The sequence below is a fragment of the Scyliorhinus torazame genome, chromosome 1 (assembly GCF_047496885.1).
Source record: "Scyliorhinus torazame isolate Kashiwa2021f chromosome 1, sScyTor2.1, whole genome shotgun sequence".
Taxonomy (NCBI): domain Eukaryota; kingdom Metazoa; phylum Chordata; class Chondrichthyes; order Carcharhiniformes; family Scyliorhinidae; genus Scyliorhinus; species Scyliorhinus torazame.
Genome location: NC_092707.1, coordinates 6,619,365 through 6,646,703, shown reverse-complemented (window position 1 = coordinate 6,646,703; position 27,339 = coordinate 6,619,365). Strand labels below are relative to the sequence as shown.

The 27,339-nt window shown below is 50.6% G+C and overlaps 1 protein-coding gene across 10 annotated transcripts in view; it reads left to right on the top strand.

The window, feature by feature from the left end:
• Window positions 1-27,339, top strand: part of rimbp2b (RIMS binding protein 2b) — an 853,804-nt gene that overhangs the window by 697,839 nt on the left and 128,626 nt on the right. For 4 of the 10 annotated variants that reach the window (XM_072517100.1, XM_072517430.1, XM_072516941.1 and 1 more), the window contains 4 exons: window positions 5,739-5,897; window positions 15,862-16,674; window positions 17,061-17,178; window positions 19,899-20,051. In XM_072517100.1, coding sequence (XP_072373201.1) covers window positions 5,739-5,897; window positions 15,862-16,674; window positions 17,061-17,178; window positions 19,899-20,051 — 1,243 coding nt within the window. The remainder of the gene's footprint in view (window positions 1-5,738; window positions 5,898-15,861; window positions 16,675-17,060; window positions 17,179-19,898; window positions 20,052-27,339) is intronic. The other 6 variants (XM_072517603.1, XM_072517263.1, XM_072517565.1 and 3 more) reach the window with 3 other exon arrangements.

Below are 27,339 nucleotides of genomic sequence, written 5' to 3'. Positions count from 1 at the left end.
TTCCATCCGTGTCCAGGGGGGATTCCCTTCTGGTTTACCGCACAGTGCTTCTAGCCGTTAAAATTGCCGTTGGGGCTCTCATTAAGAGCCCAAAAGTCCGTTTCACCGGGAGCTGCCGAAACGTGCGACTCAGCTGGTCATCGCCGCACCCGGAACTCAAAATGCAATACGTTTTAACGGGGGTCCTTAAAGTACATTGTTAGCTGAATGAACTCGACCTGAAACCACCTTGTTAATAATAATCTTTTATTTTTGTCACAGGTAGGCTTACATTAACACTGCAATGAAAATCCCCGAGTCGTCACATTACGGCGCCTGTTCGGGTACACTGAGGGAGAATTCAGAATGTCCAATTCACCTAATAAGCAGGTTTTTCGCTGGTTTAGCACCGAGCTAAATCGCTGGCTTTGAAAGCAGGCCAGCGGCACGGTTCAATTCCTGTACCAGCCTCCCCGAACAGGCGCCGGAATGTGGCGACTAGGGGCTTATCACAGTAACTTCATTTGAAGCCTACTTGTGACAATAAACAATTTTCATTTCACTTCACTTGTGGGAGGAAACCGGAGCACCCGGAGGAAACCCACGCAGACACAGGGAGAACGTGCAGACTCCGCACAGACAGTGACCCAGCGGGGAATCAAACCTGGGACCCTGGAGCTGTGAAGCAACAGTGCATAGCAGCAAAAGAAATAGGAGCAGGAGGAGCCCATTCAAACAGATCATGGCTGCTCACCTCGTGCCATTTTCCCCACAACCCCATTGCATCCGCTCCACAACTCACATTCCCTCTGGTTTTGTGTCATCAGCAAACTTGGAAATATTACATTTGGTCTCCACAATTCAATCATTGATATAGAGTGTGAATAGCTGGGGCCACGTCCTGCCAACCTCAGAATTTATTCCTACAGTTTGTTTTCTGTCTGTTAACCAATTCTGAATCGATTATTACCCCAGCCATATGGGGTCTAATTTTGTTCACTAACCTCCTGTGGGGAACCTTATTGAAAACTTTTTGAAAATCCAAATACACTACATCCCTTATCTATCCTGCTGGTTACACCCTCTGAAAACTCCCACCAAGTTTGTCAAACATGACTTCCATTTCATAACTCCACCCTGGCGCTCCCCAATCCTGCCTTTACTTTCTAAGTGTCCCGTTATCACACCCTTTACAATAGATTCCAGCAATTTCCCTCCTGGTGTCATGTTAACAGGTCTGTAGTTCCCAGTTTTCCTTCTCCCTCCTTTCTCAAATAGTGAGGTGACATGTGCGACCTTCCAATCTGCAGGAGCCGTTGCAGAATCTATCGAATTTTGGAAGATGATCACCAATGTATCCACTATCTCTGCCCCACCTCTTTCAAAGCTCTGGAATGTATAGTAGCAAGTCCATGGGATGTATCAATGTTCTATCCCATTAATTCTCTAATACTCATTATTTTTAAATATTAATTTCTCCCAGTTCCTTACTCTTCCCACCCATTGGGGCTGGTTTAGCACACTGGGCTAAATCGCTGGCTTTGAAAGCAGACCAAGGCAGGCCAGCAGCACGGTTCAATTCCCGTACCAGCCTCCCCGAACAGGCGCCGGAATGTGGCGACTAGGGGCTTTTCACAGTAACTTCATTTGACGCCTACTTGTGACAATAAGTGATTTTCATTTCTTGATGCTCTAGTCTTCCTGGGAGGTTTTTTGTAAGTTTCTCTGACACGACAGACAACGTTTGTTTTTGTTTCTCTGCCATTTCCTTATTTGCCATTCTCCTGTCTCTGTCTGTAGTAAGCCCACATCTGCCTTTGCCAAACTTCTCCTTTTTACAAACCTAACAAAGCTTTTTCATTATGTTTCTCACTGCGATACTTTTACTTGTATTTCTTTCTGCTTCTTGGGATCAGGCAGGGAAAAGGCAGGAGAATGGGGATGAGAAAAATATCAGCCATGATTGAATGGCGGAGCAGACTCGATGGGCCGAGTGGCCTAATTCTGCTCCTACATCTTCTGATCTTATGATCTGTGTGTAGTGTAAAGGGTTAACTAATGGGATGTGTGATGCAGATGATGATGTGTCACAGACATCATGAATTACAGTCAAGGGAGATAGAGAGAGAGAGAGGTTGGAATCATCCCCAAGTGCAACATGACCGCTCTGTAACCTGTTTAAGATAGTATTAATAAACAAGTGTGAAACAGATACCAGACTATGTTTACAGTCTGTCAGCCAACCAATTCTGGTCGCCACACTGCCAGAAGGATGTGGAGGCTTTAGAAAGGGTGCAGAAGAGATTTACCAGAATGTTGCCTGGTATGGAGGGCATTAGCTATGAGGAGCGGTTGAATAAACTCGGTTGGTTCTCACTGGAACGAAGGAGGTTGAGGGGCGACCTGATAGAGGTCTAAAAAATTATGAGGGGTATAGACAGAGTGGATAGTCAGAGGCTTTTCCCCGGGGTAAAGGGGTCAATTACTAGGGGGGCATAGGTTTAAGGTGAGAGGGGCAAGGTTTAGAGTAGATGTACGAGGCAAGTTTTTTACGCAGGGGGTAGTGGGTGCCTGGAACTCGCTGCCGGAGGAGGTGGTGGAAGCAGGGACGATAGTGACATTTAAGGGGCATCTTGACAAATACATGAATAGGATGGGAATAGAGGGATACGGACCCAGGAAGTGCAGACGATTGTAGTTTAGTCGGGCAGCATGGTCGGCACGGGCTTGGAAGATCGAAGGGCCTGTTCCTGTGCTGTACTTTTCTTTGTTCTTTGTTCAAATCCCACGCCGATAGTCCAAGAAAGGACAACGCGGGTGAAATTCTCCGGTATCGGCGCGATGTCAGCCGACTGGCGCCAAAAACGGCGTCGGTCGGGCATCGCGCCGCCCCAAAGGTGCGGAATCCTCCGCATCTTGGGGGGCCCAGCCCCAACCTTGAGGGGCTAGGCCCGCGACGGACTAATTTCCGCCCCGCCAGCTGGCGCGGAAATGACATCTCCGGGCGGCGCATGCGCGGAAGTGTCAGCGGCCGCTCACGGCATCCCCACGCATGCGCAGTGGAGGGAGTCTCTTCCGCCTCCGCAATGGTGGAGACCGTGGCGAAGGCGGAAGGAAAAGAGTGCCCCCACGGCACAGGCCCGCCCGCGGATCGGTGGGCCCCGATCGCGGGCCAGGCCACCGTGGGGGCACCCCGCGGTGCCAGTACGCCCCGCGCCCCCCCCAGGACCCCGGAGCCCGCCCGCGCCGCCTTGTCCCGCCGGTAAGGTAGGTGGTTTAATCCACGCCGGCGGGACAGGCATCCTAGCAGCGGGACTTCGGCCCATCCGGGCCGGAGAATCGCGGGGGAGGGGGCCGCCAACCGGCGCGGCGCGATTCCCGCCCCCGCCAAATCTCCGGTGCCGGAGAATTCGGCAACCGGCGGGGGCGGGATTCACGCCAGCCCCCAGCGATTCTCCGACCCGGCGGGGGGTCGGAGAATCTCGCCCCTGATCTCAAAGCACTTTGCATTTTAAAATACTCCCAATCTCAGGCTTAGTTACTTATTTTGCCAAATTTATTTGATCCAATACAATCTTTAACTTCTCTTGTTAACCATGGTTAGATCACCTTTCCTGCTGGTTTTTTTGTGCCTCAAAGGAATGGAAATTCAATGTAAACCATGCATTATTTCTTTAAATGTTGACCATTGTGTGCCTGCTGTCATACCTTTTAATATAGTTTCCCAAACCACCTCAGCCAATGTTCGTCTCAGACCTTCACAGTTTTCTTTGTTTAAATTTAAGGTTCTATTTTAGATTGAACTGCATCCCTTTCAAACTCAATGTAAAATTCAACATATTATGGTCACTCTTCCCTCGGAGATCCGATACAATGAGATTATGAATTAGCCCTTTCTACTTGCACAATACTGGGTCTAAAGCACCCCATTCTCCAGTTGGCTCCTCAACACACTGCTCTAGGAAACCATCTCGTATGTATGCCAGGTATTTGTCCTCCATAGCATTAGTGTTCATTTGGTTTACCCAGTCTACATGAAGATCGAAGACCCCATGGTATTACCCTTGTTACCCTTTAATTTGCTGATGCCCTACATTAGCACTTCTGTTTGGCTTTCAAAAACTTCCAACGTTTGTGTCATGATATTCAAGGGAACATCACAGCACATAAACACATACAAAATGATAGACAGAGCAACGGACCAATTAGCACACATAACACAACAGCCAATCACAGACAAGAGCATACACAGTACAAAACAAGAAACACGACACTTCCTGGGCAGTCCATTAGGAGATGGCACAGGGCAAGGACCTCAAAGCCAGACACTCACACAGTCACCACGTGCTGAGTACCAAGTTTGTTGTATAAATAGTTTAACAGAATAAAACTGCGTTGTACCAATCGCAACCGTGTTGGTTCGTTTGTATCTCAGAGCGCCCAACACTTCATGGTACCAGGAGTGGGTTGCTGCTCCACTCTTACTGATGAGCTGGTCTCATCTCTTACTGGCACTAACCCACCACCTTTTCCTTTTTGCCTGAATATTGAATACCCTTGGGACTTTTAGATCCCAGCCTTGGTCACCCTGCAGCCACATCTCCATAATGGCAATTAGATCCATGCCTGTTTGCTTCCATTTGTGCTGTCAGTGCCGCAATCTCACTGTAAATGCTGTGTGCATTCAGAGTGCCTTTAATTTAATTCTGTCCTTTCATTAGTTTCAGAACATTTAGCCTTATTTGCTGGTACATTTTTAAGTTAGTACACCCTGTCCCGTCCTGCTACCCAGATTATCAATTCCCTTATTGCTACCTGGCTGGTTTAGCACAGTGGGCTAAACAGCTGGCTTGTAATGCAGAACAAGGCCAGCAGCGCGGGGTCAATTCCCGTACCAGCCTCCCCGAACAGGTGCCGGAATGTGGCGACTAGGGGCTTTTCACAGGAACTTCATTGAAGCCTACTTGTGACAATAAGCGGTTATTAATTAGCGAAATGTTATAGCTCCTGAAATAAAAGCAGCAATATGGATATAAATGTGGTTGAATAATAAGGAACAGAATGTCATGGTCAATAGAGACTTTTCGGACTGGGAGAAGGTTTGTAGTGTTCCACATGGGTTAAAAAAAAAGGGCAGCACGGTAGCACAGAGGTTAGCACTGTGGCTTCACAGCACCAGGGTCCCAGGTTCGATTCCCAGCTGGGTCACTGTCTGTGCGGAGTCTGCACGTTCTCCCCGTGTCTGCGTGGGTTTCCTCCGGGTGCTCCGGTTTCCTCCCACAGTCCATAAACGTGCAGGTTAGGTGGATTGGCCATGCTAAATTGCCCTTAGTGTCCAAAAAGGTTAGGAGGGGTTATTGAGTTACGGGGATAGGGTGGAATTGAGGGCTTAAGTGGGTTGGTGCAGACTCGATGGGCCGAATGGCCTCCTTCTGCACTGTATGTTCTATGTTCTACCTTGCTCGCTTGCCTTGTCTCTCTTTGATATATCACATCTTCCCAAATTTGATCCCTTACCCCCACTATTTTGTTTAAAGCACTCTCGGTCACCCTGGTTACATGATTCGCCAGAACACTGGTCCCAGCACGGTTCCCTACGGTACAGCTCCCAATTTCCCCTGTGCCTGTAGCAGGCGACAGGGTAGGTAACAGGTAGGTGACAAGTCATGTCCTCTTAACCTGTGCTGCATTGCAGATTCTTCAATGACCATTCGTACCAATGGGGAGGCTGGTTCATCCCTTTGTGTTTGTGTCAACAGCAACATTACAGTCATCCGGATGACTACCAAACAGAAAGCAGTCGTGGATCGGATCTGTCCGACATCCTGGAGGAGGATGAAGAGGAGCTGTATTCAGAAATGCAACTTGATGAGGGGGGTAGGAGAAGGCACAGTGTGACTTCACATAATGCACTGAAGGTACGATACATTCTATATATAGAACAACACTAACTGCGCTCCGAAGGTTATTGGTGTGAATTATCTGGGGGGGTTTCTGAGTCTCTATTGCGAAACAGGTCAATTTCTCCTTCGATATCACAAAGTTCTCCGTTCCGAAAGCTTCAGTATTTTAATTCCTAATTCTGAGGAAATAGGTTGTGAAGATTGAGATATTAATCTGTCTCCTTTCCCCGCTCCACTCCTCTCCTTCCCTATTCTGCGGCACCAGTTCCCTCAGGGGGGAGTGATCTCGTATTCGGATGCAAGAAAATGTACAAAAAGACCTTTATAATAAAAGGACTAGAATATAAAGGGGGGGGAGGACATTGTGCTCGGGTTAGATCACAGGTTAGTACCCCACTTAGCATCAAATGGGGGTCACAACCCTGTGCCCTGATCTTCCCAAATTGGCCGATTAGTGGCCAGAGGACGGGCCCACCATCCAGTTAAGGATGGTGGCGGCTCTTGGGAGCTGGAGAGCCAATAGGAGGCCTGCCAGCACGGAAAACGTAGCAGGATGTCTTTTCAGGTAAGAGAAAGAAAAGGCGTCCCAAAGATCGAGGGTCCCTCTCGGTGGAGGAGAGGTGGGGGGAGGAGGGTTTGGGGGGTTCAGGGGGGTTGGTGGGGAGGGGAGGCTAAATCGCCTCCTGTGATATTCTGGAGCAGATTTGGGGTCCTGCCTGATCAGGTTTCCATTTCATGTGGTGGACGAAAGCAAATTCAATTCTGGGCTTGAACCTCTGCCAAGTGGCAGAGGTGAATTGCCGTCTGCCTTCTTGACCACCTTACCCACATGCGTTGCCAGTTTCAGTGATCAGTGGACATGCACGCCCAGATATCTCTGCCTGTTAGTGCTCACAAGAGTTCTACCATTCAGTAATTCCTATATGTATTGGACCTTCCAAAGTGCATTACCTCACACTTGTCCGGATTAAACTCCATCTGCCATTTCTCCGCCCAAGACACCAACCAGTTTATATCCTGCTGTATCCTCTGACAATCCTCTTCATTTTCCGCAACTCCACCAATTTTTGTGTCGTCTGCAAACTTACTAATCAGACCAGCTGCATTTTCTTCCAAATTCAGCTTTTTCCCATTTGTTCCTGGGATGTGGGTATTGTTGGCAAAGTTAGAATTTGTTACCAACCCCTAATTGCCCTTGGGAAGGTGGTGGTGAGCTGCTATCTTGAGCCACTGCACTCCATGTGATGTAGGTACACCCACTGTGCTGTTAGGAAGTTCTAGGATTTTGACCCAATGACGGTGAAGGAACGGCGATGTTTTTCCCAGTCAGGGTGGTGAGTGACCTGCAGAGGAGCCTGTGGTGTTCCTATGCATCTGCTGCCCATGTCCTTCTGGGTGGTAGTGGCCGTGGGTTTGGAAGGTGTTGTCTAAGGAACCTTGGTGAGTTACTGCAGTGCATCTTGTAGATGGTACGCACGGCTGCCACTGTGCAACATTGGTGAAGGGAGTGCTATCCAAGCTTTGTACTGGATGTTGTTGGAGATGCATTTATCCAGGCAAGTGGAGAGTATTCCATCACACTGCTGACTTGTGCCTTGTAGATGATGGACAGGCTTTGGGAGGGTCAGGAGGTGAGTTACTCTCCGCAGGATTCCCAGCCTCTGACCTGCTCTGGTAGCCACAGTATTTATATGGTGAGTTCAGTTCAGTTTCTGATCAATGGTAACCCCCAGGACGTTGATAGTGGGGGATTCAGTGATAGTAATACTATTTAATGTTAAGTGAGATAGATGGCTTCTCTCTTGTTGGAGGTAGTCATTGCCTGGCATTTGTGTAGCCTAAACTTGTCAGCCCAAACATACATATTGCTGCATGCAGGCACAGACTGCCTCAGTATCTGAGGAGTCGCAAATGGTGCTGAACATTGTGTAGTCATCACCTCTAACCTTATAATGGAAGGGAGGTCATTGATGAAGCAGCTGAAGATGGTTGGGGCCGAGGACACGACCCTGAGGAACTCCTGCAGTGACGTCCTGGAGCTGAGATTATTTTTTTTTTAATAAAATATTTTATTGAAAATTTTTGGTCAACCAACACAGTACATTGTGCATCCTTTACACAATATTATAACAACACAAATAACAATGACCTATTTTATAAACAGAAAATGAATAAATATTAAATAACAAAAATGAAAACTAACCCTAATTGGCAACTGCCTTGTCACAAGTAACACTCTCCAAAAATATAATTTAACAGTCCAATATATAATTATCTGTAGCAACGACCTATACATATTATACAGTATATATTAACAACCCTGAGAGTCCTTCTGGTTCCTCCTCCCCCCCCCCCCCCCCCCCCCCCCCCATCCTGGGCTGCTGCTGCTGCCTTCTTTTTTCCATTCCATCTATCTTTCTGCGAGGTATTCGACGAACGGTTGCCACCGCCTGGTGAACCCTTGAGCCGACCCCCTTAGAACGAACTTAATCCGCTCTAGCTTTATAAACCCTGCCATGTCATTTATCCAGGTCTCCACCCCCGGGGGCTTGGCTTCTTTCCACATTAGCAATATCCTGCGCCGGGCTACTAGGGACGCAAAGGCCAAAACATCGGCCTCTCTCGCCTCCTGCACTCCCGGCTCTTGTGCAACCCCAAATATAGCCAACCCCCAGCTTGGTTCGACCCGGACCCCCACTACTTTTGAAAGCACCTTTGTCACCCCCATCCAAAACCCCTGTAGTGCCGGGCATGACCAAAACATATGGGTATGATTCGCTGGGCTTCTCGAGCACCTCGCACACCTATCCTCCACCCCAAAAAATTTACTGAGCCGTGCTCCAGTCATATGCGCCCTGTGTAATACCTTAAACTGAATCAGGCTTAGCCTGGCACACGAGGACGACGAGTTTACCCTGCTTAGGGCATCTGCCCACAGCCCCTCCTCGATCTCCTCCCCCAGCTCTTCTTCCCATTTCCCTTTTAGTTCATCTACCATAGTCTCCCCTTCGTCCCTCATTTCCCTATATATATCTGACACCTTACCATCCCCCACCCATGTCTTTGAGATCACTCTGTCCTGCACCTCTTGTGTCGGGAGCTGTGGGAATTCCCTCACCTGTTGCCTCGCAAAAGCCCTCAGTTGCATATACCTGAATGCATTCCCTTGGGGCAACCCATATTTCTCGGTCAGCGCTCCCAGACTCGCGAACTTCCCATCCACAAACAGATCTTTCAGTTGCATTATTCCTGCTCTTTGCCACATTCCATATCCCCCATCCATTCCCCCCAGGGCAAACCTATGGTTGTTTCTTATCGGGGACCCCCCCAAGGCTCCAGTCTTTCCCCTATGCCGTCTCCACTGTCCCCAAATCTTCAGTGTAGCCACCACCACTGGGCTTGTGGTATAGTTCCTCGGTGAGAACGGCAATGGGGCTGTCACCATAGCCTGTAGGCTAGTCCCCCTACAGGATGCCCTCTCTAATCTCTTCCACGCCGCTCCCTCCTCCTCTCCCATCCACTTACTCACCATTGAAATATTAGCGGCCCAATAATACTCACTTAGGCTCGGTAGTGCCAGCCCCCCCCCCCTATCCCTGCTACGCTGTAAGAATCCCTTCCTCACTCTCGGGGTCTTCCCGGCCCACACAAAACCCATGATGCTCTTTTCAATCCTTTTAAAAAAAGCCTTCGTGATCACCACCGGGAGGCACTGAAACACAAAGAGGAATCTCGGGAGGACCACCATCTTAACCGCCTGCACCCTCCCTGCCAGTGACAGGGATACCATATCCCATCTCTTGAAATCCTCCTCCATTTGTTCCACCAACCGCGTTAAATTTAACCTATGCAATGTGCCCCAATTCTTGGCTATCTGGATCCCCAGGTAACGAAAGTCCCTTGTTACCTTCCTCAACGGTAGGGCCTCTATTTCTCTACTCTGCTCCCCTGGATGCACCACAAACAACTCACTTTTCGCCATGTTCAATTTATACCCTGAAAAATCCCCAAACTCCCCAAGTATCCGCATTATTTCTGGCATCCCCTCCGCCGGGTCTGCCACACATAGTAACAAATCGTCCGCATACAAAGATACCCGGTGTTCTTCTCCTCCTCTAAGTACTCCCCTCCACTTCTTGGAACCCCTCAACGCTATCGCCAGGGGCTCAATCGCCAGTGCAAACAATAATGGGGACAGAGGGCATCCCTGCCTTGTCCCTCTATGGAGCCAAAAATATGCAGATCCCCGTCCATTCGTGACCACGCTCGCCATCGGGGCCCTATACCACAGCTGCACCCATCTAACATACCCCTCTCCAAAACCAAATCTCCTCAACACCTCCCACAAATAATCCCACTCCACTCTATCAAATGCTTTCTCGGCATCCATCGCCACTACTATCTCCGTTTCTCCCTCTGGTGGGGCCATCATCATTACCCCTAACAACCTCCGTATATTCGTGTTCAGCTGTCTCCCCTTCACAAACCCAGTTTGGTCCTCGTGGACCACCCCGGGACACATTCCTCTATTCTCATTGCCATTACCTTGGCCAGGATCTTGGCATCTACATTTAGGAGGGAAATAGGTCTATAGGACCCGCATTGTAGCGGGTCCTTTTCCTTCTTTAAGAGAAGCGATATCGTTGCTTCAGACATAGTCGGGGGCAGTTGTCCCCTTTCCTTTGCCTCATTAAAGGTCTCGTCAATACCGGGGCGAGCAAGTCCACATATTTTCTATAGAATTCGACTGGGAATCCATCCGGTCCCGGGGCCTTTCCCGCCTGCATGCTCCTAATTCCTTTCACCACTTCTTCTACCTCGATCTGTGCTCCCAGTCCCACCCTTTCCTGCTCTTCCACCTTGGGAAATTCCAGCCGATCCAAAAAGCCCATCATTCTCTCCCTCCCATCCGGGAGTTGAGCTTCATATAATTCTTATAAAATGTATTGAACACTCCATTCACTCTCTCCGCTCCCCGCTCCATCTCTCCTTCCTCATCCCTCACTCCCCCTATTTCCCTCGCTGCTCCCCTTTTCCTCAATTGGTGTGCCAGCAACCTGCTCGCCTTCTCCCCATATTCATACTGTACACCCTGTGCCTTCCTCCATTGTGCCTGTGCAGTGCACGTAGTCAGCAAGTCAAATTCTACATGTAGCCTTTGCCTTTCCCTGTACAGTCCCTCCTCCGGTGCTTCCGCATATTGTCTGTCCACCCTCAAAAGTTCTTGCAGCAACCGCTCCCGTTCCTTACTCTCCTGCTTCCCTTTATGTGCCCTTATTGATATCAGCTCCCCTCTAACCATCGCCTTCAGCGCCTCCCAGACCACTCCCACCTGGACCTCCCCATTATCATTGAGTTCCAAGTACTTTTCAATGCACCCCCTCACCCTTAGACACACCCCCTCATCTGCCATTAGTCCCATGTCCATTCTCCAGGGTGGGCGCCCTCCTGTTTCCTCCCCTATCTCCAAGTCTACCCAGTGTGGAGCGTGATCCGAAATGGCTATAGCCGTATACTCCGTTCCCCTCACCTTCGGGATCAACGCCCTTCCCAGCACAAAAAAGTCTATTCGCGAGTAGACTTTATGGACATAGGAGAAAAACGAGAACTCCTTACTCCTAGGTCTGCTAAATCTCCACGGGCCTACACCTCCCATCTGCTCCATAAAATCTTTAAGTACCTTGGCTGCTGCCGGCCTCCTTCCAGTCCTGGACTTCGACCTATCCAGCCCTGGCTCCAACACCGTATTAAAATCTCCCCCCATTATCAGCTTTCCCATCTCTAGGTCCGGAATGCGTCCTAGCATCCGCCTCATAAAATTGGCATCATCCCAGTTCGGGGCATATACGTTTACCAAAACCACCGTCTCCCCCTGTAGTTTGCCACTCACCATCACGTATCTGCCCCCGTTATCCGCCACTATAGTCTTTGCCTCGAACATTACCCGCTTCCCCACTAATATAGCCACCCCCCTGTTTTTCGCATCTAGCCCCGAATGGAACACCTGCCCCACCCATCCTTTGCGTAGCCTAACCTGGTCTATCAGTTTCAGGTGCGTTTCCTGTAACATAACCACATCTACCTTAAGTTTCTTAAGGTGTGCGAGTACCCGTGCCCTCTTTATCGGCCCGTTCAGCCCTCTCACGTTCCACGTGATCAGCCGGGTTGGGGGGCTTCCTACCCCCCCCCCCCCCCTTGTCGATTAGCCATCCCCTTTTTCCAGCTCCTCACCCGGTTCCCACGCAGCTGTATCTCCCCCAGGGAACCAAGCCCGCGCTTCTCCCTTGGCCCCGCCCCCAATGGCCAACGCCCCATCTCCTCCACCTCCCCTCCTCCCCCATCACCACCTGTGGAAGAGAGAAAAGTTACCACATCGCAGGATTAGTACATAAAACTCCTCTTTCCCCCCTTTTTAACCCCCCTCTTCGCCCCCCACATTCGCCCCACCACTTTGTTCAAACGTTCTTTTTAATAACCCGCTCATTCCAGTTTTTCTTCCACAATAAAAGTCCACGCTTCATCCGCCGTCTCAAAGTAGTGGTGCCTCCCTCGATATGTGACCCACAGTCTTGCCGGTTGCAGCATTCCAAATTTTATCTTCTTTTTATGAAGCACCGCCTTGGCCCGATTAAAGCTCGTCCTCCTTCTCGCCACCTCCGCACTCCAGTCTTGATAAACGCGGATCACCGCGTTCTCCCATTTACTGCTCCGAGTTTTCTTTGCCCATCTAAGGACCATTTCTCTATCCTTAAAACGGAGGAATCTCACCGCTATGGCTCTGGGAATTTCTCCTGCTCTCGGTCCTCGCGCCATCACTCGGTATGCTCCCTCCACCTCCAACGGACCCGCCGGGGCCTCCGCTCCCATTAACGAGTGCAGCATCGTGCTCACATATGCCCCGACGTCCGCTCCCTCCGCACCTTCAGGAAGACCAAGAATCCTCAAGTTGTTCCTCCTTGCGTTGTTCTCCAGTGCCTCCAACCTTTCCACACATCGTTTCTGATGTGCCTCATGTATCTCCGTCTTCACCACCAGGCCCTGTATATCGTCCTCATTCTCGGCTGCCTTTGCCTTCACGACCCGAAGCTCCCGTTCCTGGGTCTTTTGTTCCTCCTTTAGCCCTTCGATCGCCTGTAGTATCGGGGCCAACAGCTCCTTCTTCATCTCCTTTTTGATCTCTTCCACACAGCATTTCAAGAACTCTTGTTGTTCAGGGCCCCATGTTAAACTGCCACCTTCCGACGCCATCTTGGTTTTTGCTTGCCTTCCTTGCCGCTGTTCTAAAGGACCCACTGCAATCCGGCCACTTTCTCCTCCTTTTTTCATCCGTATCCAGGGGGGATTTCCTTCTGGTTTACCGCACAGTGTTTTTAGCCGTCAAAATTGCCGTTGGGGCTCCTATCAAGAGCCCAAAAGTCCGTTTCACCGGGAGCTGCCGAAACGTGCGACTCAGCTGGTCATCGCCGCACCCGGAAGTCCTCTGGAGCTGAGATGATTGACCTCCAATAGCCACAACCATCTTCCTTTGTGCCGGGTATGACTCCAACCAGCGGAGAGTTTTCTCCCCAATTCATTGGCTCCAGTTTAGCTCGGGCTCCTTGATGCCGCACTCGGTCAAATGCTGCCTTGATGTCGAGGGCAGTCACTCTCACCTCACCTCTGGCATTCAGCTCTTTTGTCCATGTTTGAACCAAGGCTGTAATGAGTTGACTGTAGTCGAGTGACCTGTCGGAATCCAAACTGAGCATTAGGGAGCAGGTTGTTTCTGAGTAGGTGCCAGGCTGGATTTGTCCTGTTTTTGTTTTTTTAATAAACAATTTTAATGAGGTATTTTTTGGCATTGTAAACAGTAGAATTACAGAACGAGAAAACAAAAGGACTGTACAGTAAAGAAAGTACATAGTGCAATTGCCGCAGCTGTCCCACCCAGATCTGCCTAATTGACCCCCTATACTACATTCAATTTGTCCTGTTTTCTGTGTACAGGACACACCTGGGCATTTTCCCATATTGTCGGGTAGATGCCAGTGTTGTAGCTGTCCTGGAACGGCCTGGTTAATCCTGAAGCACCGATTCTGCAGTACGACAGCTAAGGCATTGTCAGGGCCCATCGCCTTTGCAATGTCCAATACCTTCTGTTGTTTCTGCATATTACATCGAGCGAATCGAATTGGCTGGAGACCAGCACCTGGGGACCTCAGCAGGAGGCACATTAAGCAACACCTCTCCAGGTTCTCTCAAACTCCAGAGCTGGTCACTCAGACTGCCTCCGCCTGACTATTCCTGTGTTGTAGAATCAGGTACTGAAGAGATCTAAACTTAATGGTGCCGAAGGAAATTAAGGTAAGATAATGTGACGGTGGAAGGGCAAGCGGATATTTATTCTCTGCTGCACCGGAGCGGTCAGTGTTAGTGTGACACTGCGAAACTCCAGAAATCATCAGTCTGTTATTCAACCCTGCCTCTCAATGCTAATTCAGCTTTGTTCGCTTTGCCCAATTTTATTGCATTGCCTGCCCAGGGCAGGTGGTGGTGCAGTGGCATTGTCACTGGACGAATAATCCAGAGACCCAGAGTAACGCTCTGGGGACCCGGGGTCGAATCCCATCACGGCAGATGGGAAAGTTTGAATTCAATAAAGAATCTGGAATTGAGAGTCTGATGATGACCATGAAACGATTGTCATAGAAACCCATCTGGTTCACTAATCTAATTTAGGGAAGGAAATCTGCCGTCCTTACCCGGCCTGGCCTACATGTGACTCTTAACTGCCCCCTCGAGGGCATTTAGGGATGGGCTATAAATGCTGGCACAGCCGGCGACGCCCGTGAACGAGTTTTAAAAAAATGTAATCATCGAGTTTGGAAGATTGCTTGTGCGATCGGATTAGTCTCACACTCACTGCTCATTCCTCACACCACCTACACATTTTACAGTGTAGCATGGGTTACATCTGTCAGAGGAATGCATTTTCCAACGTAACAGAATTGTGTCCAAGCCCCAGTGCACACTCCCATTGGGCAAAGCATGACAGTGGGTGAAATAAAGCGTTAAATCTGTCTTTCCCATAGTTTCACATCTGGATTCTTTTTAAAAACATTTTTGTTCTGGGCTGATGATGATCGGTGTAATGAAATCCATCAAACAAGGCTGTCCCTTGTGTGTGAGATTTAACATTTTGTTCATGGCCCTTTTTGAATGTTCACTGTTTTTTTCCCTGTTTTTTCTTTGATGGGTGTGGGCAAGGCCAATATTTGTTGCTCGTGAACAGACTGCCGTGCCGTGCCATTAAAGAGTCAACCACGTCGCTGTGGGTCTGGAGTCACATGTAGTCCGGACCGCACTAAAGGCCGCCAGCAAACCAGATGGGACTTTACCACAATCGATGAAAGTTTCCTGCTCACCATTACTGAGACTAGTTTGAATTCCAGATTTATTAATTGAATTCAAGTTCCATTAGGTTTGAACCCGTGTCCCCAGCACACTAACCTAGTAGACCTCTGGATTGCTCGCCCAGTGTTATTCCCACTTTGCCATCCCCTCCCCTAATGATGGCGAGAATGTTGCTAATGTTACGCAGAAGGTGCTAGCGTGATGGGGGTAACTGGGCAGATACCTGTGTTTACATTGTTGGTTCAGATGTATTCAGAGACTCATCTTGGTTCTATTTGCTGCAGTATTGTTTCCATTATGCTAATGTTATATTGGTTTGCCTGCCTGATTGAGTAAACGATGGAGCAGTAAAGCCCCTTGTGTTTGAATGAAGCTTTAGGCTCTGTTCAACCCTTCAAGTAACCACTGTATCGTGATCATATTTTTACCAATTTCCCCATTAAGAGCATGTCATCACCCACATGGGATGGACTGCATGCTTCCCGGTCTGCACTGGCTCTAAAAACTAACTCTGTCTTTATTTTCTTTTCCCCATTTGATTGTTTGACCACACTGTCTATTGTCTTGTTTAACAAACTGCTTGTAGATCTCCCATCAGAAAAAAAGTGTTGGAGAAGCTCAGAAGGAGAGCCTTGAGATTTCATCACAGAAACTTCATTGTAAAAAACTGTTCAGTATCCCCGAGCTAGCCGAGGAAGGTGGAGGAAATGCAGGAACACAACCACCTAAAACAGTACCAAGCCCGGCTGGTAGAGAAAAGGTAGAGGTGCGATCAAAAATGGAGCAAAGATTGCAGAGTGATAGAACATGCAAAGCCAACGTGCAAGACAGCAAACATCAATCATTGCCCTTCACATCAAAGAGACAATCTCAGGAACAGAGTTCCTCTCCAGAGGCTGCTTTCAGTGTGGATGGTCTCTTGTGGGAAGATAGGGTTAGCAGACTAAGTAGAGAGGCTACAAGGAGCCCAGACAGTGCACCAGACTGTGCAAGTGAAGAAAAGGTTGCACGACCTTTGAGTAACAGACCGAGCTGTGTCAATCTGAGACTTTCGACAAGGGGACAGGACAATGATTCGGGAGCTGCCGATGGCCCAGGCAGATCTGCCCCCCTGCTGACAAGGGGTCGCAAAAGACCTTTGCAAAGGCAAGTTAGCGTTGAAGAGGACTTCTTCAGTGCGGAGGCTTCAGACAGGAGGTCCATACCAGACTCCGATGTTGCAAATAGGGCCACAGCAAAATCCAGAGCTAAGAGGAATGTGACAGAGAACAATAATGGAAGGGACATTCTCTCCACAGAAGAGAAGCAGGTTGCCTGGACAACTAAATTAAAAACAAGTAACTCTAGTGTGCCAAATGCAATTACAATATGTGTCCACAGGGACAAGGAAAGATTACTGGTGTGTGGAATAAACATGCCTCCTCCCATCTGCCTGCCAATCAGTCTTATTCATTATTCCTATTTTGCTTTACTCTGCTTATCTATTTTTTTTCTTTCAGTACATTTCATGATTAATTTCTGCTCTGCTTGGCTTGATTTGCTCTCAATGCCCCCAAATCATCATCGCAAATATTTGTGTTTGCTTGCAAAGAGCCCGAATTCTCACAGGGTCTGTTTGTGCCCATTGCTGCCACTGTTAATTTGACCAGTTGCTTTTCTGTAGACTAGACTTTATCCCAGTAGACCTGTGTGTTTTTTGTTTGTAGTTTCTTTGCAGTAAAATGAAAATATAGCAAGTTCCTGATGTCACCACTGATCTCCCGCTGTCTGGATTTCTCTCTCCAGATTTTAGGGAATCCGTCGGGAGCCGGGCGGATGTCTGACAGAATGGATCATTTGGGCCGAAGGGCAGGTTACAGTGGCTCTGGGCAGAGAGGGCGGCCCATGACTGTGCCATCGATTGGTAAGTTGCACCCCTAAACAGCAATATTGGGAAGTGGGAAGGAAGATTTCTCTCTGCAGCGAATCAGACAGCACACAAGAAGACCAGTCAGCCCATCGTGCCTATGCTAGCTCATTGGAAGATGTATCCAGTTGGTCTCAGTCCCCTGCTCCGTCCCCATAGCCCTGAAATCTTTCCACTTAAAGTACTTCTCCCCTTCCCCTTTCTTGAAAGTTCCATCTGAACCTGCTTCGCCCCCCCCCCCCCCCCCCCCCCCCCCCCCGTTCAGGCAGCGCCTTCCAGATCACAACAACTCGCTGTTAATTCTCTGGAATTAAGGTTAACTGGCCATTTGATCAACATTAACAAGTTATCAACGGGAGCAGGGAGGGTTGAGAGAAACTATTTCCATTGGTTGTGAGTTTAGGACTAAGGGGCAGGATCTAAGAATTAGAGTTGGGTCTTTGAAGAGTGAAATTAGGAAAGATTTCTCACTCAAAGGGTGGACACGTTTGGAACACTCTTCTACAAATGGAGACTGAGATGAGATGGGGCAATGGTGATGTATTGGTAATGTCACAGGACCAGTGATCCAGAGAGCCAGGTTCATGCTTGGGATGTGGGTTCAAATCCCACCGCGGCAGCTGGAATATAGAATATGAAGCAAGTCTCACCAAGGATGACCACGGTCGATTGTTGTAAAAACCTATCTGGTTCCTTTAATGAAGGAAATCTGCCACCTTTACCCGGTCTGGCCTACATGTGACTCCAGACCTACAGCAGTGTGGTTGACACTTAACTGCCCCTCTGAAATGGATCAATTAGGACCGCAAATACTCCCCCACATCCAATGAAAGAGTAACGAAAACAAATGAAGGGATATGGGGTGGGTAAATGGAGAATGGAAGAATAGGCGAGGCTTCCTCGTGGTCCTGTGTTTGGCGTGTGTTATGATCCTATTCGATGTTATAACTGGAAGGGAAGTTCCCAAAATTAAACCCTGGTTCAAAAGGCTGTCATTGTTACTTCTTTTCTAATCAAACGCGGAGGAACAGAATCACAGGACCACTGTTTTGTTTTTAATTTTTTAATATAAATTTGGAGTGTCCAATACTTCTTTTCCAATTAAGGGTCAATTTATCGGGGCCAGTTCTCCTACCCTGCACATCTTTGGGTTGTGGGTGTGAGACTCACGCAGACACGGGGAGAATGTGCAAACTCCCTATTTAGTTTTAACAACAGAAAAACATTTAGTAAACATGGAAAAATGGTATTGTTATACAATACTTCTTTACTCCACCCTTCATGCTAACAATCACACGTAGGTTTTAAGATTAATACAGATGACACAGGACAATTGAAGGTACAATGGTCTCATTAGCACACAAAGCCCTTTTTCAAAACTCAACAGATTGGCTGTGGTCAAACACACAGTCCACTCTGAGGTCAAGTTAGTGTCGATGCATTTTCCCGCAGATTCCCCCGAGATGATTCTCATATAAGAGATTCCGAACTCCAGTTCCAAAAACACACTTTAAAATAATCTCTCATAATCATTCTTTGCATTTGCGGGTTGCATTCTGAAATCCACTCCACGTTTTCCAAAGGACTCATTTGAACAGACCTTCTGCTCCACTTTTACCAATAAATCCACTCCCGCTTTACACCAACCCCTTTAGGATTTCTTTGTCTTCACTGACTTCCACTGCTACCACAAACTGATATCCAGCTAATACTATCTTCCCAATTGCTGTAGCACTTGTTTCGCAGACTGTGATAAGACATTCTGAGCTTTCGGATCACTTTATAAACCTTTAGGATTACTTTATAAATCTTTAGAAACTTAGCTTCTCACTAGCTGACCTCTTCTCAGCTTTGCCTGAGTTGCCCATGAACATTATCCTGTTCTATTTCCAGGTTTCTAGAACCAACCGCCCTTTAGTTCCTCGGGAACTTGCTTTCTTGTATTCTACTGATTTGAGCAGAGCTATGAGATCTGCCTTCTCATTCTCTCCCTGTCTCCAACTGCTGTTAGCAGAGCTGTGGGAAATGTTCCATCTCCAGTGGTCCATCTGCACTGTCTGCTGTGGCTTCCAGCTAAAACTAAAGAACAGAGGAAAATATTTCCCCCTCTAGTTGCGAAGCAACTATATTTACTCTTCATGTCTTAGCTCCCTCTTTCACAGTTGAAACTGAACCGACCCCCACACATTCAAGCACTAATCTAATTATATGGCCTTTCAGGCACAGAACCATTAAATTAAACTCACCTAAAAATCCCTTAAAATTACCTTTGTTTTCCTTACATGAGTAAAATAAATTTCCCTTCTGGTTCTTTTAACCATGATCTTAAACCTGCCTCGCTGTCAGCAGAAACAATTGCTCCTTATTTATTCTGTAACAATACATTAGTTAGTGTCTCTCTTCAAATAAGCACAGGGGCACCTTCCACATGGGATTGCAAAGTCATTTTATGTAGAGATAAATTCAGTAAATGCATCTGACAGAGCATCACATTTTGGGATGACTCCTCCGTCTCAGTTGACATCGAAAACAGGCTGGAATTTCTCAGGAACGAAACGGTGCCGAGACCGTGCTGAAAGTGTAAAGCAGTGACGGGGAAGCAGGTGAAATCACTGGACACTTACAGGGGACAATGAGGTACAGGGGACGAGAGTAAAGACTCAGTGAAAGGCTGTGTTTTAATGAAGTTTACTTTCTCCTGTTCGATTCCCGTGTAGAAATCACAGTTGACAGTAACAGTGAAGGAGGACGTTCCCGGTCAGGAAGTGACGGGAATATTTCCCCAACAAGAGACGATGTTTATTATCGTAATATTGCCAGGCGACGGAAATGGCCACTCCAACGCAGCATGGCGTCTGAGAATCGATATGGTAATGACCAATCAGCTCCGCTTAATTCTCCATTTCACGGCAATCTTTCTAATCGTTAGTGAATAGTGCGAGCGATTAACACAACTGGCGGGTCACTGCAGGAGAAAGCTCTCATCCCACAATCTCCCAATCCTCCGCATGTTCTCTCCAACATTACACCAGTGTCATCAAGAAAAATCCTGGGCTCTGAGGTCAAAGAAAAAACAAGTTGTAAAATAGTTTAAAGCTTTAAGTAGCCACTGAGTCAGAGTTGAATTCCTGTGACTCACAGTGCCACGGCTCATTGTGACCGGGAATATTCCTGTTCGGCAGGGACGTGAGAGTGACTGGACACACCATCACTTTAACACTGGCAGCTGGGGAATGAACATCTCTAGAATGCCTTTCCCAACCTCAGCCAGTCCCAAAGCGTTTCATAGTAGGGCGGCAGAGTGGTTAGCACTGCTGCCTCACAGCTCCGGGGTCCCAGGTTCGATTCCCGGCTTGGGTCACTGTCTGTGCGGAGTCTGCACGTTCTCCCCGTGTCTGCGTGGGTTTCCTCCGGGTGCTCCGGTTTCCTCCCACAGTGCAAAGATGTGCAGGTTAGGTGGATTGGCTATTCTAAATTGCCCCTTAGTGTCCTAAAGGTTAGGTGGGGTTACGGGGAGAGGGTGGAAGCGTGGACTTGCTTAGGGTGCTCTTTCCAAGGACCAGTACAGACTCAATGGGCCGAATGTCCTCCTTCTGCACTGTAGATTCTATGATAATTCTATGATAGCCACTGAAACACTCTTCACAGAATCATAGAATACCTACAGTGCAGAAGGAGGCCATTTGGCCCATCGAGTCTGCACTGGCCCTCTAAGTGCACCCCAATCTAGGCCCACATAGCCTAATGGCACATTTAAAAATACAGATCTGGATCTCGCCCAGCGAGATGTCTCGCGATCGGCCCAGCACAGAGCCGGATTTGGGGTTCTCGCGTGATTCACCCGTTGTCCTGGGTCAGGTCGCCACGGGGTCAGTCCATCGCGCCCAACGTTGCAGATGGATGACCTTTTATCAGACCGGGATGGCACAGCGGGAATGTGGCAATGGATTTATCGACAGCAAACATGTGACTCCAGACCCACAGCAATGTGGTTGACTTTTGACTGTCCCCTCGAGGGCAATTAGGGATGGGCAATAAATACTGGCACAGCCTGCGACGCCATTACCCCTTGAAAAGAAATCCTCCACAAACAGCAATAAGATCCATCAGATCTCAGGCAGTCCTGATCTGTTACGGAGGCAGGCCAGTTAAATTCTCTGACTCACAAACAAAGTGAGACATTGGCATTTAAGTTGTACCGTAGGGAATGCGTGCCACTCCTTGGAAACCATGCCAGTTCCTGCACTCATGTTGGTGTTGACGAGGATTGAGTGACAGATGAAAGATTTGACAAGCAGCTTTTTCCGAACAGGACGAGAATTTAAAACAAATTTGAAGGAGACACAAATTGCGTCAGTAACTGGTGGGAGGTGTCACGTGTGAGGTGTTCACAGTGAAAACTTTTCGGTTCAAGCCACACTCAAGAGACTGTCAGTACTGAGGGAGCGCTGCACTGTCTGAGGGTCAGCACTGAGGGAGTGCCGCACTGTCAGAGAGTCAGTACTGAGGGAGTGCTGCACTGTCAGAGGGTCAGCACTGAGGGAGTGCCGCACTGTCAGAGGGTCAGTACTGAGGGTGTGCTGCACTGTCAGAAGGTCAGTACTGAGGGAGTGCTGCACTGTCAGAGGGTCAGTACTGAGGGAGTGCAGCACTGTCAGAGGGTCAGCACTGAGGGAGTGCCGCACTGTCAGAGGGTCAGTACTGAGGGTGTGCTGCACTGTCAGAAGGTCAGTACTGAGGGAGTGCCGCACTGTCAGAGGGTCAGCACTGAGGGAGTGCCGCACTGTCAGAGGGTCAGTACTGAGGGAGTGCCGCACTGTCAGAGGGTCAGTACTGAGGGTGTGCTGCACTGTCAGAAGGTCAGTACTGAGGGAGTGCTGCACTGTCAGAGGGTCAGTACTGAGGGAGTGCCGGACTGTCAGAGGCTCAATACTGAGGGAGTGCCGCACTGTCAGAGGGTCAGTACTGAGGGAGGGGTGCACTGTCAGAGGGTCAGTACCGAGGGAGTGCTGCACTGTCAGAGCGTCAGTACTGAGGGAGTGCCGCACTGTCAGAGGGTCAGTACAGAGGGAATGCTGCACTGTCAGAGGGTCAGTACTGAGGGAGCGTGCATTGTCAGAGGTTCAGTACTGAGGGAGCACTGCACTGTCAGAGGGTCAGTACTGAGGGAGTGCTGCACTGTCAGAGGGTCAGTTTGAGGGAGTGCTGCACTGTCAGAGGGTCAGTACTGAGGGAGTGCTGCACTATCAGAGGGTCAGTATTGAGGGAGTGCCGCACTGTCAAAGGGTCTCCTGAGGGAGTGCTGCACTGTCAGAGGGTCAGTACTGAGGGAGTGCTGCACTGTCAGAGGGTCAGTACTGAGGGAGTGCCGGACTGTCAGAGGCTCAATACTGAGGGAGTGCCGCACTGTCAGAGGGTCAGGACTGAGGGATTGCTGCACTGTCAGAGGGTCAGTACTGGGGGAATGCTGCACTGTCAGAGGGGCAGCACTGAGGGAGTGCTGCACTGTCTGAGGGCCAGCACTGAGGGAGTGCCGCACTGTCAGCGGGTCAGTACTGAGGGAGTGCTGCACTGTCAGCGGGTCAGTACTGAGGGAGTGCCGCACTGTCAGCGGGTCAGTACTGAGGGAGTGCCGCACTGTCAGAGAGTCAGTACTGAGGGAGTGCTGCACTGTCAGAGGGTCAGTACTGAGGGAGTGCTGCACTGTCTGAGGGTCAGCACTGAGGGAGTGCCGCACTGTCAGAGGGTCAGCACTGAGGGAGTGCCGCATTGCCAGAGGGTCAGTACTGAGGGAGTGCCGCACTGTCTGAGGGTCAGCACAGAGGCAGTGCCGTACTGCCAGAGGGTCAGTACTGAGGGACTGCCGCACTGTCAGAGGGTCAGTACTGAGGGAGTTCCGCACTGCCAGAGGGTCAGTACTGAGGGAGTGCTGCACTGTCAGAAGGTCAGTATTGAGGGAGTGCCGCACTGTCAGAGGGTCAGTACTGAGGGAGTGCCGCACTGTCAGCGGGTCAGTACTGAGGGAGCGCCGCACTGTCAGAGGGTCAGTACTGAGGGAGTGCTGCACTGTCAGAGAGTCAGTACCGAGGGAGTGCTGCACTTTCAGAGGGTCAGTACTGAGGGAATGCTGCACTGTCAGAGGGTCAGTATTGGGTCAGTATTGAGGGAGTGCCGCACTGTCAAAGGGTCTACTGAGGGAGTGCTGCACTGTCAGAGGGTCGGTACCGAGGGAGTGCTGCACTGCCAGAGGGTCAGTACTGAGGGAGTGCCGGACTGTCAGAGGCTCAATACTGAGGGAGTGCCGCACTGTCAGAGGGTCAGTACTGAGGGAGGGCTGCACTGTCAGAGGGTCAGTACCGAGGGAGTGCTGCACTGTCAGAGCGTCAGTACTGAGGGAGTGCCGCACTGTCAGAGGGTCAGTACAGAGGGAATGCTGCATTGTCAGAGGTTCAGTACTGAGGGAGCACTGCACTGTCAGAGGGTCAGTACTGAGGGAGTGCTGCACTGTCAGAGGGTCAGTTTGAGGGAGTGCTGCACTGTCAGAGGGTCAGTACTGAGGGAGTGCTGCACTATCAGAGGGTCAGTATTGAGGGAGTGCCGCACTGTCAAAGGGTCTCCTGAGGGAGTGCTGCACTGTCAGAGGGTCAGTACTGAGGGAGTGCTGCACTGTCAGAGGGTCAGTACTGAGGGAGTGCCGGACTGTCAGAGGCTCAATACTGAGGGAGTGCCGCACTGTCAGAGGGTCAGGACTGAGGGATTGCTGCACTGTCAGAGGGTCCGTACTGGGGGAATGCTGCACTGTCAGAGGGTCAGCACTGAGGGAGTGCTGCACTGTCTGAGGGCCAGCACTGAGGGAGTGCCGCACTGTCAGCGGGTCAGTACTGAGGGAGTGCTGCACTGTCAGCGGGTCAGTACTGAGGGAGTGCCGCACTGTCAGCGGGTCAGTACTGAGGGAGTGCCGCACTGTCAGAGAGTCAGTACTGAGGGAGTGCTGCACTGTCAGAGGGTCAGTACTGAGGGAGTGCTGCACTGTCTGAGGGTCAGCACTGAGGGAGTGCCGCACTGTCAGAGGGTCAGCACTGAGGGAGTGCCGCATTGCCAGAGGGTCAGTACTGAGGGAGTGCCGCACTGTCTGAGGGTCAGCACAGAGGGAGTGCCGTACTGCCTGAGGGTCAGTACTGAGGGACTGCCGCACTGTCAGAGGGTCAGTACTGAGGGAGTTCCGCACTGTCAGAGGGTCAGTACTGAGGGAGGGCTGTACTGTCAGAGAGTCAGTACTGAGGGAGCGCTGCACTGTCAGAGGGTCAGTACTGAGGGAGTGCTGTATTGTCAGAGGGTCAGTACTGAGGGAGTGCCGCACTGTCAAAGGGTCAGTACGGAGGGAGCGCCGCACTGTCAGAGGGTCAGTACTGAGGGAGTGCTGCACTGTCAGAGGGTCAGTACTGAGGGAGTGCCGCACTGTCAAAGGGTCAGTACTGAGGGAGTGCCGCACTGTCAAAGGGTCAGTACTGAGGGAGTGCCGCACTGTCAGAGGGTCAGCACTGAGGGAATGCTGCACTGTCAGAGAGTCAGTACGGAGGGAGTGCTGCACTGTCAGAGGGTCAGGACTGAGGGAGTGCTGCACTGTCAGAGAGTCAGTACTGAGGGATTGCCGCACTGTCAAAGGGTCTACTGAGGGAGTGCTGCATTGTCAGAGGGTCAGTACTGAGGGAGTGCTGCACTGTCAGAAGGTCAGTACTGAGGGAGTGCCGCACTGTCAGAGGGTCAGTACTGAGGGAGTGCCGCACTGTCAGCGGGTCAGTACTGAGGGAGCGCCGCACTGTCAGAGGGTCAGTACTGAGGGAGTGCTGCACTGTCAGAGGGTCAGTACTGAGGGAGTGCCGCACTGTCAGAGGGTCAGTACTGAGGGAGTGCCGCACTGTCAGCGGGTCAGTACTGAGGGAGCGCCGCATTGTCAGAGGGTCAGGACTGAGGGAGTGCTGCACTGTCAGAGGGTCAGTACTGAGGGAGTGCCGCACTGTCAGAGGGTCAGTACTGAGGGAGTGCCGCACTGTCAGCGGGTCAGTACTGAGGGAGCGCCGCACTGTCAGAGGGTCAGTACTGAGGGAGTGCTGCACTGTCAGAGAGTCAGTACCGAGGGAGTGCTGCACTTTCAGAGGGTCAGTACTGAGGGAGTGCTGCACTGTCAGAGGGTCAGTACTGAGGGAATGCTGCTCTGTCAGAGGGTCAGTATTGGGTCAGTACTGAGGGAGTGCCGCACTGTCAAAGGGTCAGTACGGAGGGAGCGCCGCACTGTCAGAGGGTCAGTACTGAGGGAGTGCTGCACTGTCAGAGGGTCAGTACTGAGGGAGTGCCGCACTGTCAAAGGGTCAGTACTGAGGGAGTGCCGCACTGTCAAAGGGTCAGTACTGAGGGAGTGCCGCACTGTCAGAGGGTCAGCACTGAGGGAATGCTGCACTGTCAGAGAGTCAGTACGGAGGGAGTGCTGCACTGTCAGAGGGTCAGGACTGAGGGAGTGCTGCACTGTCAGAGAGTCAGTACTGAGGGATTGCCGCACTGTCAAAGGGTCTACTGAGGGAGTGCTGCATTGTCAGAGGGTCAGTACTGAGGGAGTGCTGCACTGTCAGAAGGTCAGTACTGAGGGAGTGCCGCACTGTCAGAGGGTCAGTACTGAGGGAGTGCCGCACTGTCAGCGGGTCAGTACTGAGGGAGCGCCGCACTGTCAGAGGGTCAGTACTGAGGGAGTGCTGCACTGTCAGAGGGTCAGTACTGAGGGAGTGCCGCACTGTCAGAGGGTCAGTACTGAGGGAGTGCCGCACTGTCAGCGGGTCAGTACTGAGGGAGCGCCGCATTGTCAGAGGGTCAGGACTGAGGGAGTGCTGCACTGTCAGAGGGTCAGTACTGAGGGAGTGCCGCACTGTCAGAGGGTCAGTACTGAGCGAGTGCCGCACTGTCAGCGGGTCAGTACTGAGGGAGCGCCGCACTGTCAGAGGGTCAGTACTGAGGGAGTGCTGCACTGTCAGAGAGTCAGTACCGAGGGAGTGCTGCACTTTCAGAGGGTCAGTACTGAGGGAGTGCTGCACTGTCAGAGGGTCAGTACTGAGGGAATGCTGCTCTGTCAGAGGGTCAGTATTGGGTCAGTATTGAGGGAGTGCCGCACTGTCAAAGGGTCTACTGAGGGAGTGCCGGACTGTCAGAGGCTCAATACTGAGGGAGTGCCGCACTGTCAGAGGGTCAGTACTGAGGGAGGGCTGCACTGTCAGAGGGTCAGTACCGAGGGAGTGCTGCACTGTCAGAGCGTCAGTACTGAGGGAGTGCCGCACTGTCAGAGGGTCAGTACAGAGGGAATGCTGCACTGTCAGAGGGTCAGTACTGAGGGAGCGTGCATTGTCAGAGGTTCAGTACTGAGGGAGCACTGCACTGTCAGAGGGTCAGTACTGAGGGAGTGCTGCACTGTCAGAGGGTCAGTTTGAGGGAGTGCTGCACTGTCAGAGGGTCAGTACTGAGGGAGTGCTGCACTATCAGAGGGTCAGTATTGAGGGAGTGCCGCACTGTCAAAGGGTCTCCTGAGGGAGTGCTGCACTGTCAGAGGGTCAGTACTGAGGGAGTGCCGGACTGTCAGAGGCTCAATACTGAGGGAGTGCCGCACTGTCAGAGGGTCAGGACTGAGGGATTGCTGCACTGTCAGAGGGTCAGTACTGGGGGAATGCTGCACTGTCAGAGGGTCAGCACTGAGGGAGTGCTGCACTGTCTGAGGGCCAGCACTGAGGGAGTGCCGCACTGTCAGCGGGTCAGTACTGAGGGAGTGCTGCACTGTCAGCGGGTCAGTACTGAGGGAGTGCCGCACTGTCAGCGGGTCAGTACTGAGGGAGTGCCGCACTGTCAGAGAGTCAGTACTGAGGGAGTGCTGCACTGTCAGAGGGTCAGTACTGAGGGAGTGCTGCACTGTCTGAGGGTCAGCACTGAGGGAGTGCCGCACTGTCAGAGGGTCAGCACTGAGGGAGTGCCGCGTTGCCAGAGGGTCAGTACTGAGGGAGTGCCGCACTGTCTGAGGGTCAGCACAGAGGGAGTGCCGTACTGCCAGAGGGTCAGTACTGAGGGACTGCCGCACTGTCAGAGGGTCAGTACTGAGGGAGTTCCGCACTGCCAGAGGGTCAG